A 12420-nucleotide genomic window follows, 5' to 3' on the forward strand; every position below is an offset into this window, starting at 1 on the left:
TCTCAGCACAGTCTTTACACCTTATGTCCCGGGCCGTGCACTACGATCCAGCAACCTTCAACTCCTCAAGGTTCCCAAGATTAAAAAAGCCCGTCAAGGAGGTAGGGCTCTGGCCTATACTGGGCCTGTTCTGTGGAACACCCTTCCCCTCTCACTAAAGCTCAGCTCTGATCACTTATCTTTTCGTAAAACCCTGAAAACCTACCTCTTCTCTAGTATTTAATTTTTATTCCCCCACTATCTATTGGTATTGCCCGGGTACAGTAGCAGGTTTCCCCTGGATGGCAAAGCGCGGAGATACCCCTTCGGGGGTCTATTCAGGCGCTATAAAAGCATATAAATAAATAAATAAATACATATACACATATATACATATACACATATATACATATACACACACACACGTACACACACATATAACGATATATATATATATATATCTTGTTATATATATATATAGTAACTACAAACTCACGCCCCAAAAATGCACTGCTTATGACCTCACATATTACATCACTCATGACATGGTCAGTGACGTCACTGATGACATCATCCAGTGAGTGTTTTAAAAAAGTTTGAGTGTTAAATATATATACACCAAGGTGTAATGTGAATCAGTGGGTGCATGAGTATCTGATTGGATGATTCAGTGGGTGCGTGACTGTATAAGTGAGTGATTAGGTGTCTCAGTGAATGTATAGGTGAGTGGTTGTGTGTATGTCTGTATCAGTCTATCAGTTGATATCTAAGTGGGTGTATGAATGAGTTAGTGGGTACGTGAGTGGCTATATGGGTGACTGATTGGCTGTCTGACTACCTATATGGTTGTCTGGGTGGGTGTGGTATGTGACAGTCTGTATGGATGAGTAGGTGGGTGAGTCAGTGGCTGTATGGGGTAGTGCGTGCATGTGTGAGAATCCGTATGGGGAGTGAGTGTGTGTATGGCTTTGTTGGTGACTGAGTGCATGTGTCAGTATGGGAATGTAAAAGGCAGTGTAGGTGAGTGATGGATATCAGAGTGACTATGCATGAGTGAGTGAGTGAATGTGAGTGGCTATATGGGTGAGTTCCTACTTCTGTCAGCGACTGTATAGGTGAGTGAGTATGTGTTACTATTTGTATGATTAAGTGGCTGTGTGATTGACTGCATGGGTGAGTGTCTAGGTGTGTGAGAAGTTCTATTGAAGACTCAGTGTGTGAGTGCCCATATGGGTGTATGAATAGATATGTCAATGGTTGTGTGAGTGAGTGGGTGTATGAGTGGCTGTATTGGTGAGCAAGTGGATGTGTGTGTAGATCTATGAATGAGTGGGTGTGTAAGTACTGGTATGGGTCTGTGCATATGTTTGTAAATGATTTTGTGGGAGTGGGTGTATAAAAGATTCTAGAAGGGTGTGGGTGGCTATGTCAGATGATGTGAATGATGTCATCAGTGATGTCACTGACCATGTCATGAGTGATGTAATATGTGAGGTCATAAGCAGTGCATTGCGGAGGCGCAAGTTCTAGTTAAGTCAGCTAACTAGAACGCTGACTTTCACTGGTTTTGTACGAGTGAAATCTGACCCCAACTATAAAGTACCTGTAACCTTTGGTTTTTCAGGGAATTTCTTAAGCTCCAGTTCAAAAATCGGATCCCTAGGGCTGCTCAGGTGGTCCCACAAGGATATTAACATATTTAAACGTTATCCGCCAATAGAATTAGTATTTAAAAAACCTTGCAAATTCACTAAAAAAATCCTAGGTTTCAGGCCTTATATAGTTAGGAATTAGCATTTAAAAAACCTTGCAAATTCACTGAAAAAAACATAGGTTTCAGGGCCTTAAATAGTTAGGAATTAGCATATAAAAAACATTTGAAATTCACTGAAAAAACCATAGGTTTCTGGCCTTATATAGTTAGGAATTAGCATTTAAAAAACCATTGAACTATAACTACCTATTGGCGGCCGTCAGCCGGTAGCGAACACTAATACACTAACACACACAATAATCGGAAGTAGCATTTGTTTATTTAAGGTTATGACTGACTTTAAATTAAAAAGGCATTTTTGGTTTGCTTCTAACTCTGGGACCATTTTACGAACATGCATCAGAGGTTCCAGGCAAACAGTGTCAGAGGCTACGTTTCAGCATGTTTTTGCAAATCCACTTAAGGATGGAGGACAATTCAATAAGTATTATTAAAAAGGTTGTGTTTTCCATTTCAAGTGTCATAGGAAACTTTCCTCTCTGCTACAGAAAAATGGCTGAATGGTATTACACTAGCCTTGTCATGAAGTCAGAACTTTACTCTCAGCATTGCCTTTTCCTCGTTTGGTGTAAATCCATTATTTGTTTTTGGAGCTATTTACTTTATAAAATAGTGTTGAGCCAAATGATGTGTGTAGTGGATGTTGGCATCCACCGTGCACTATTAACAAACATGCACATAACATCGCTGATGGCATCTCAAAGTACATCAATGAAATCCCATGACATCAACATTGAGAAAGCTATATGATCAATTACAATATGTGATGCAGCAAGCACAAGAAATAATTGAGGCTCACACAGTATACTTTTGAAAAAGGACAATAAACCCATGAGTCTGTACAACTAATCCTTGGGGAGAAGTGTTAAGATCTTCGAATGTTGACTTTTATAATGTGTACTAGGCACAAGTGGACACTGAGCTTTCAGGATAAAGAGAGAGAGAGAGAGATGATTAGTTTCTCTCTGTGTTGTGGACATGTAAAACAGAGCTGAAAGGTTGAGACATACGAGTGTGACTGAAGGATGTTCTGTCTGCATAATATGTGCACAATGAAGCGAGGTGGGCAAAAATGATTAGCACAAGTTTGTACTGCACAACAGGTAGAGGTTAGGTGATTTTCCCACACAAGACCTGAGTAATGGCAGTATATATGATTTATTATTTAAATCTGTATTGTATGTTTCACCTCTTATGCTAGAGAAAGTGTTTTTATTAGCTCCGCTGAGAGCTACAGCTAATGTCACCTGAGCTGTCAACATAGTCAGGGTACCGACTGCAGCATAAGGGTATGCCTACTTCATGTTTACGATCTTAGAATCAGTTATCAAAAGCTGTTGGCTAAGTGCAACAGATAGCTCTAAGGTTGGGTGTTGGAAAAACCTGAAGCAATGCATGTTATCACATAGTTTAGTAGTTGTGGGTGGCGTGGGAGGATAAAAGGTCTAAAACTGTGCCTTGAAAAGATAACATGTATGTGCTTGGTAATTGTTGTACCATTTTGTTAAGTCTGAAGAGTCTTTAAAAGTGATGTCATCAATGATGTCACTGGTATGGCCATATGCAATCTCATCAGTGATGTCATTAATGATGTAATTTGAGATGTTTTCAGTGATGTCTTACAACAAAAGGCCATAAGTAAGGTATGGCGGAGGATACGAGTTATCATTTCTGTAGCAAACTTTAACTGGCCAATGACCGGGATCTTTCAGTTTTTTTTAAAAACCATAACTTCAACCTGACTGTCTAGTGAAAAGATTAACAATAAACTATGTATTAATAGCTCGGCATCATGCACAATGGGTAAAGTTCAACTAGGTGGTGTGGAATTTGCAACAATGAAATTAATCATTTACAGTAAAGCACAACAGTGCAATGGTTACATTTTAAACGTGATTCTTTTTAATTCTTTCACAGATATGGTAAAGCACCAACCATCGCACATATATTTGTTGCATTATCAATATCATCTATGGAGCAGTCCAAAGGGTTCTGATTACATTTTATTTTCAACTGTGAGACAATTAGGAACGGTCACCCTTACGTTATTTACCAAATTATAAGGAAAAGCACTATTTTTCTTACCTTTTCAGATTCCATGCTTGGACATCTCCAGTTATACAAATAGTATTGCAAGTTGCCATCTCCTATTCCAAACTTGAGTTTTTCCAGGAATGTTTTGTTCTCCATTAAATCTAGAGCATTAAATACATCAAATCCTTTCTGCGAATGTAAAAATGATGTTTCCATTAGTGTTATTGAACGTTCAACTGACTGCATAACTAAAACAACGAAATGTATTAATCTTGAATGTTTCAGAAACCAGACTGGCATCAACAAATTTGAAGATGTTAAACTATATAGTGCCGTTGGACGATCATAAGCATTTGGGTGGAAAAGTGACTAGGTTAGCAAAACAAAGTACAGCATTTTACAAGTTTGCCCTTATCAAGGAAACCAGAATAACTGTTGCATGCAGCTGAGTGTGAACTGCGACTATTGTAACGTTTTAGGAAGGACTGCATTTCCCCTAAAGTGAATTGGACCTCACTATGTGAAATAGCTCATCCAGGGTTTCCTCCCTGCTGAATATATTATCCATGGGGGCTAGCAGGTTACTAGTATTGGTGTGCTGCCGAGCCTGACATGCCAAGGCACACTTATACCTGTGAACCACCAGGCCCAATTATCCCATTATACCTATGGCTAATTTCACCCACCTCCCAAAGGCCATGCTTCAAGGGCCACCATTATACACACCATCCTTTAGTACTGATCAATAGATGCACAATCCTTCAATTGTTCACCATACCCTTCATACCATTGTCCATTTGAGCCCAACAATAAAATTCCCTTACTATCTTCTACAATGCACTCGTCCCCACAACCATTTTCATTTGCTGCTGGAGATTTAATAGCTCCTCTGTTCCAAACTCTCTATTTAGCATTACCTCTGCTGAATGCAATATGCAATTCATGTACACACCATCGTTCTCCAGCACTTTTAGGCACTCTTTCCCTTTTAAATGACTACTCTAATTTTCCTCTATAAATGTTACCCAAGTGACAGTCCTTATAATATTAGATCAGGGGAAGACAGAATGGTGCTGTTGTTCCACCAAGGTAGTCTCCGACCCAAGAAAAAAGGATCATTGTTGTAAATATGATTTCTCTTATTTATGGGTTGGTCTTTCCTTTATGTCTTTCAATTGTACCTTTGTCTATGTATTACCTACTGATGTTCTATAGGGCATTCTGAGTGAGACAGTTGGAGCTTGGCCAGATGGTGGCTTGTTCATCCGTTTTCTGTGCTGTGAATAAACTCCAAAGCTTACATTGAAGTTCCTACGTGCACATCTTGTTTTATGTACAACATTTTGGCGAAGTGGGACCTATGAGGAATCTGGCAAGCTGTTTGATGATCACAGCGGACAATTTAAGAAGAAAAACGGAAAACGGACAGAACAGACATCGAGAAAGAATCCATAGCGTGCTACGGTTTGTGGAAAAATTAACAGCGTACAGAGACATGGCTCGGAAGAAAAAACTATAGCGTTTGCTTCCAGACCTCTAACCTCTTCAGAACGGAACTATTCCGTAATTGAGCGTGAAGCGCTTGCGGCGGTCTGGGGCACGTATTATTTTAGGACCTTTTTGTGGGGAAATAAGTTTGTTACGTTCAGATCACAAGCCTTTGGTCAATGTTTTGGCACCTGGAGGTACAGGGAAGGGGTCACCCAGATTAGCTAGACTACCTTCACGTCTTCAGGGTTGGAAAAATGTGCAAGCTGACTGTTTGTCTCGTCTTCCCGTTCAATCTAATGGGATGTCGAACCTCAGGATGATCATGCTATAGCTTTTATGGATAATGTTCTTTTTCTGAGTGCAGGTTCTTTCACTTGGGATGAGTGGTCAATAGGCATGGAGAACGATGTGATTCTTAGGAGGGTTATTGATCTTATCAAAAAAGGGTCCAGGAGAGAAAGCACTGTTGAACCCTCTGTCCGTCCTTTCATCAAAATACTGGATGAGTTATCTCTTTCTAACAACAATGTGTTGACGAGGGGTGATAGGTTCATTCATCCTTGTTCATTGAGGCACAAGATACTTTCTTTGGCACATGAAGGGCACCTTGGCCAGACTCTTACCCAACGTAGGGTAAAGGAAAATGTTTGGTGGCCATCTATTGATGCGGATACTGTAAAATGTGTGGTGCAGTGCAGTTTTTGCAAAGAGGGAGAAAAAAGGTTAATAATTGTAAGTTCCAAAGATATTGGTGAACTTTCCTATCTCAATCAGCCATGGCATACAATTTGCTTGGACTTTATTGGTCCCATGGATGAATTACCTTTCAATCAACGATTCGCAATTGTGGTTATAGATTGTTATTCCAAATGGCTAACAGTGCATTTTGTAAGGGAAATTACTACTGATACCACAATTAACTTTCTCAAAAGTGTTTTTGTGGATGAAGGTTTTCCTTCATTCTTAATAACTGATAACGGAACACAGTTGACTTCGAACAAAATGAGTGTGTTTTTGCAAAGTTGTGGAGTAAGTCATCGCAGGACTAGCCTATACAATCCTAGAGGAAATGATATGTGCGAGAGAGTCAATAGACTTGTGAAGGGCATTATTCAGATGCCATGCGAGTTTGGATGTTTTTCTGACGATAGGGTTCAAGAGCTTGTGTGGGCCTATCGGTCTACTCCTCACAAACAAGATGACAAGTCTCCGTTTGAGTTGATGTGAGGTCGTCCTCCTGTCACGAAATTGATACCATCTTGCTTAAAAAATCTTAATGTAAACCTTTCCTCCCAGGTTACCAGTGACAGTGTTTCTTTGCCAATTGCTGTGGGGGATCTTGTCAAAGTTAAACCAGGAAGGTTTTCTAAAGGACTCAAGAAGTTTAGAGGTCCTTTTTATGTTAAACACGTTTTTCCTCATTTCATTGTCCTTGAGAATGGGGAGAAATGGAATTTCTGTAGAGTTGCACTGTATTGAAGACATTCTGATGTTGTACCTGGAAATTCTATTTCTAACCCTTGTATTAGCAATAATGGATATATGCTTTCTACTCAAATTGTTTCGAATGAATCTTTGCAGTCTGGTGCAAGGAGGGAAGTGGGTAGTGGTGATGCTTCTGGTTGTGAAAATTCTCAAGCTATTAGTTTTTCTACTCATGACAATGTTACCAACTATGACAATGCTATCAGTACAAATGTGAGAACAATTGTGAGAAGTTCTCGCTCCCGACATCCACCTGCTTATTTGGGTGATTATATTTGTTAATCATTTTGTTTTCCTTGTTTTTACTTTAGTGGTTTATGGGAGGGAGATGTGTTGTAAATATGATTTCTCTTATTTATGGGTTGGTCTTTCCTTTATGTCCTTCAATTGGAACTTTGTCTATGTATTACCTACTGATGTTCTATAGGGCATTCTGAGTGAGACAGTTGGAGCTTGGCCAGATGGTGGCTTGTTCATCCGTTTTCTGTGCTGTGAATAAACTCCAAAGCTTACATTGAAGTTCCTACGTGTACATCTTGTTTTATGTACAACAATCATCAAGCTGCAATGCTGGTCCAGGAAATAGTGCTCTCATGAACGGGAATGCAACCGAAGAAAGAACTGGCATCACTGGCCTGAGTCTTGTGCATACTCAACAAATACCAAAACAGTAGGGCAAAGCAGATCTAAGTTTGAAAATTGCAGGGAAAAGAATTGATCCTGGGAGAGGATACGCAGTGGGAGTCGTCAACACTGCATCAGTCAAGAAGCACTATGCTATAGACATCACAAAGGTCCTGGGCCACACATCACAAAGGTCCTGGGCCACACATCACAAAGGTCCTGGGCTCTGGAGCCGGTGGCTGTGGAGAGACACACACTGAAGGTAGAGGAGTAAAATGGACAGGCATCTACAAGGACCGTAGAGAGTTACTCTGTTTCCAGAAAATATTCATGATTTCAACCAACATATGATTTAAAGGGAATGTAGTGATGTTATCCACCCCAAGGAAATCTTTAAACGGTTAATACAGAAGCTATATCCATTAAGAACAGAGACTGCTTTGCTCTCAGTATAACAGCTGTGGTTAAAGCAGGTGAAATGTATCAGGGGCATTTAGGATTATTCAGATTCCGGAAAATAACATTGATGTCAACCCTGAATTTAAGAAAGAATATACAGACTGACACTGTTCAAAGAATATTGGTTTAGTTGACTTACAAGTCAAAAACACGGAACACAGTGAAAAAATATTTATAAGGCCAACGCAGAAGTGCATTACGAGGAAAGTAGAACATTACCAAATTCTCATGATGTTCTGTATAAGGTCCCCTGTATGAAGATTTAAAGTAATAGGATTAATGTAGTTCTAGAGAAATATTTAGGTCGCCCAGCATTAAGGAACCTACTTAGAGAGATAATCTGATTCCATGAAAATATTTATGAAGTCACCTGAGTGAATTTGTAAAGCAATTATCTTTACATGAATGACACAGAGATGCATGCCCCATCATGAGGGAATGTATGAAGACAACAGGAGAGAACCCATAAACCACGTTGGGATGGGTGTGTCATGAGAATAAGAACAGTTCCCAACAGGTATTATGTAGAGACAATTTTAAGAGTGTATGCAATATGCATTACAAGAAAGGAAAACCAAGGAGTCAAGGATTTGGAGAGAGGGTAGTCTTATTTTCATAAGTGGTAGGACAAAAAACTTTCAAGGTTCAATACAGTTAAGGCAGCACTGTACAGAGTGGATCTTGTGACAACCCGGTGACACTTGGTGCAAGTGCTATATACAATCTGTGACAAGTGAGTGTGCAAGTGTTTAAAAACAACAGCATAGGCGACGCATCAATCAATATATAAACATCAGATAATGGCCCCAGCAGAGACAAGTAACCATTACTTGAAACACAATAATTGATATGGGAGCACAAGACGTGAATTGCGTCGTGAAATTTGAGCTGTCTAGTCGACGGCGTTTCGATCCCGGTTGGTTGGGATCCTCATCAGGACAGGGTTGTCGATGAGAACAGTGACTTAGGCTCTGGCAGGATGATGTGGTTGCAATCCTGGATATAGACTCAATCGTCAAAGGTTACTGAGTGAAGCTTCCATCTGAGCAGCGAGTGGTACTGGCGAAACCTGATTTAATCAGGGCTGAGTGCCGTAACCGGGGGTCTGCTGTCACAGCGGAAAGCGGGCAATGAATGCGTTAACCCCGTCCTGATGAGGATCCCAACCAACCGGGATCGAAACGCCGTCGACTAGACAGCTCAAATTTCACGACGCAATTCACGTCTTGTGCTCCCATATCAATTATTGTGTTTCAAGTAATGGTTACTGGTCTCTGCTGGGGCCATTATCTGATGTTTATATATTGATTGATGCGTCGCCTATGCTGTTGTTTTTAAACACTTGCACACTCACTTGTCACAGATTGTATATAGCACTTGCACCAAGTGTCACCGGGTTGTCACAAGATCCACTCTGTACAGTGCTGCCTTAACTGTATTGAACCTTGAAAGTTTTTTGTCCTACCACTTATGAAAATAAGACTACCCTCTCTCCAAATCCTTGACTCCTTGGTTTTCCTTTCTTGTAATGCATATTGCATACACTCTTAAAATTGTCTCTACATAACACCTGTTGGGAACTGTTCTTATTCCCATCATGAGGGAAGTCAACCTTCCACTCAAGAACAAACAAAGTGGAACTGGTATGAGTAACTCCCTAACAAAATGATAATACACCATTCCAAGCCAGTTCTAATTATATATCATCAGACGGCACTTATAGTAGCCAGGAAACCACCCTCACAGGAAGTGAGGCGTAGTGGGGAAAGAAAACAATTCATTTTCTTAAGTTCATCACAGTAAAACCACCACTACCGGGTTACTATAATGTCACAGCCAAATAACCCTCTATATTCCAAAATCACTGCAGTGTTTCCACCCAGTCAGTCAGCCACCTATCCCACAATGCAAAAGATCCCAACTACATCCCACCAATCTGAGCTTGCAGATTCCTCCACCGGACCTCAAATCTTTCTTGACTCCCTGAAGTAAAGTATGCAGAAGAATGATCAGGACATGACCTATTTTGTTAAGAATATTTGATAAATACGCGCTTACTTCTCACGGATGAATAAGGACTGCACACAGCAAGCAAATGTACATTGATTACACAATAAAGAGTCATTAAGTTTTCTTCTATTACTGGAGTGGAAAGTGGAGACTCAGTAAAAGCTGGTGGGGAGATTGTGTCTAAAGCAAAGCAGCAATTTATTTGTACTTGAAGGGTAGATTGTTTCAGAGTTCAAACATAACCTGTTTACAATTAAGCCTGCAAGAAGGTCTTTAGATTCCTGGGAACTTACTGGAGACGTAGTCCCGAAGATTAGAGCTTTGTATGTTACACAGTAAGTTCTGAACTGTGTTTATGGCTTAGTGGAGCTCGTGGATATCTGTGAGATTATGGTCAGACTTTCTGCTGCCAGTGACTATGCAAACGGATGCACGGACTGCAGCTTGTAAAAGTGGAATCAGAAAAGCCATTCAGGACGAGGTTCACAATTTATGTGAAATAGCAATCAAGTCTGATCAGCTGTATGGCAATTGGTTTTCAGAGAAAAAGGTTTGGTTGTTTGCAGGAGGTTTAGTTGATGCATAACAATGTCTGTCTTTTTGGCTAGAAAGCTTTGAATAGGAGGTTTGCATCCACATGAAAGCAGAGGGACTTTACACAGCATGCCAGATAGGGTGCGCTCCATTCAAAGTTTATATCTAAAAGTAAAAATTAGATTTGGGCTTGCTGAGTTCTGTTATGTAGGATAATGAATTCCATTTTGTGTAGTTTTGCTTGAGGAACACTGCTGGCATCCAAGAATGGATAAGATTGCGACAAGATATAAGTAATTGAATATGGCATGATGAGTTTGAGTTGAGAATTATTGTCAACAGATTATGTTGATGATGATGGTAGGGGTAGTCATCAAGCCAGTTAAAGTGTGCATGGTCAGGGACAATGAAAGGAGCCTTGATGGACCTTCCAGACACCCTAGAGCTCATTGGGAATGGAACTGGATGAGTCCATATAAGGTGACCAGAAAGGTGAAAGCAGGAGGTGGTTCAAAGGAATGGGAGGAGAATAATACATTTTGTCTCTGAGGCAGATCTTAGGAAGTGTACTGAGAAGATGGAAAAGGGACCAGCCTGAGTTGATACTAGCGTGTCAGGAGTTGGAGTCTGCTGGCTTGTGCTCTGAACTTGTGGGGACTCTCTCCAGAGCTAGTTGCACTACCTTGCTCTTTTTATGGAGGCTAGCATTATGCATAAACATTTATTCACGCTTTCTGAGCAGCACCTCTTAAAAGCTAAAAAAACAGAACTTTTACACATCACAATGAACCTAGAATTTACAGTCCCATAAATCCTCCTCATCTTCCATATTCCTCATCTTTTGTTTGCTGCTTCTGAGCAAATACGTATTATATGTGGTATATGATTAATTTGAAAGATTACTTTTTTTGTATTAATATGATTTAGGAATAAGGTTTGATTTAAGGTTCATACCTAATTTATGGGTAAAAGTATTTGCTTAAAACTGATTTATCTATATATATAAAAATTAAAGTATGTCTGTTTGTCCTTTATGCCTTACTACACCATTAATCCGATCAACATGAAAGTTTGGGAAGTTGTGGAGTACACTCCCGCGAAGGTTTCTGGCAAAAAAGTTTTTTTTTAAAATATCGGCCGATTTTAAATATCGCCCCCCCGGCCCCCAGGGCCCTCATAATCTTTCCAATACTGACTCGCTTTTGCAATGACCATCAACAAAGCACAAGGACAATCGCTGCAAGTGTGTGGACTAGGGGCCAGATGTAGGTGGCCAAATACCGGTCGGTAACGGCCGATTTCGGCCGTTACCGACCGGTATTTGGAGTTTTAGATGTAGGGGGGTTAAAAAATTACAGATTCTGTAAATTACCGAATCTGTAAATTTACCGAATCGGTAATTTGAGATGTAGGTGGCAATGAAAACAGTGTCACAGGGCCGTAAGGATTCGTTATTTACCACCAACTATTAGTTGGTGGTAAATAACGAATACCTGTGTACATGCAAATCTGTGCATGACTGAATCAGGGGTGTAACAGGGTGTCAAAGTGACACCCTGCCACCCTTGACTATTCAGTAATTTTACCGAATCTTAATGAATATTTACCTACATGGCATTTACAGATTTGTAAATACCGAATCGGTAAAATTCGGTATTTACGAATCGGTAAATGCCATTTACCTACATCTAGCCCTAGATTTGGAGAATCCGTGCTTCTCACATGGACAACTGTATGTGGCCAGCTCACGCGTCGGAAAACCCGATTTATTCGTGTACGCACCCGACCGAAAAACAAAAAATACTGTGTATCCACAAGCACTCGAATAAATAAACCGAATTAAAACACTTTAAAATGTTTTCCATATTAAAATTTATGTTTCAATAAAAATGACAATGTAAATTGAATGTTATCATAACAAGTTTCCTTAAATTTCCTTTCTTCTGAGATTGCAGCAACGCGCGAGGGGTAAGCTAGTGTTATATAAATGTTTTTTAGCATTTCACAGTGAGGGTTAAAAGGTTGCTTTA

General features: G+C 40.0%; 1 protein-coding gene across 2 annotated transcripts in view; it reads right to left on the reverse strand.

The window, feature by feature from the left end:
- NMT2 (N-myristoyltransferase 2) overlaps nucleotides 1–12420 on the reverse strand; it is a 273658-nt gene that overhangs the window by 4190 nt on the left and 257048 nt on the right. For both annotated transcript variants that reach the window (XR_015300715.1, XM_086941816.1), the window contains exon 11: nucleotides 3839–3976. Coding sequence is in view for 1 of the 2 variants with exons in the window: in XM_086941816.1 (XP_086797942.1) it covers nucleotides 3839–3976 (138 nt within the window). In the remaining variant the exon portion in view is untranslated. The remainder of the gene's footprint in view (nucleotides 1–3838; nucleotides 3977–12420) is intronic.

Source organism: Lissotriton vulgaris, chromosome 10 (assembly GCF_964263255.1).
Source record: "Lissotriton vulgaris chromosome 10, aLisVul1.2, whole genome shotgun sequence".
Taxonomy (NCBI): Eukaryota; Metazoa; Chordata; class Amphibia; order Caudata; family Salamandridae; genus Lissotriton; species Lissotriton vulgaris.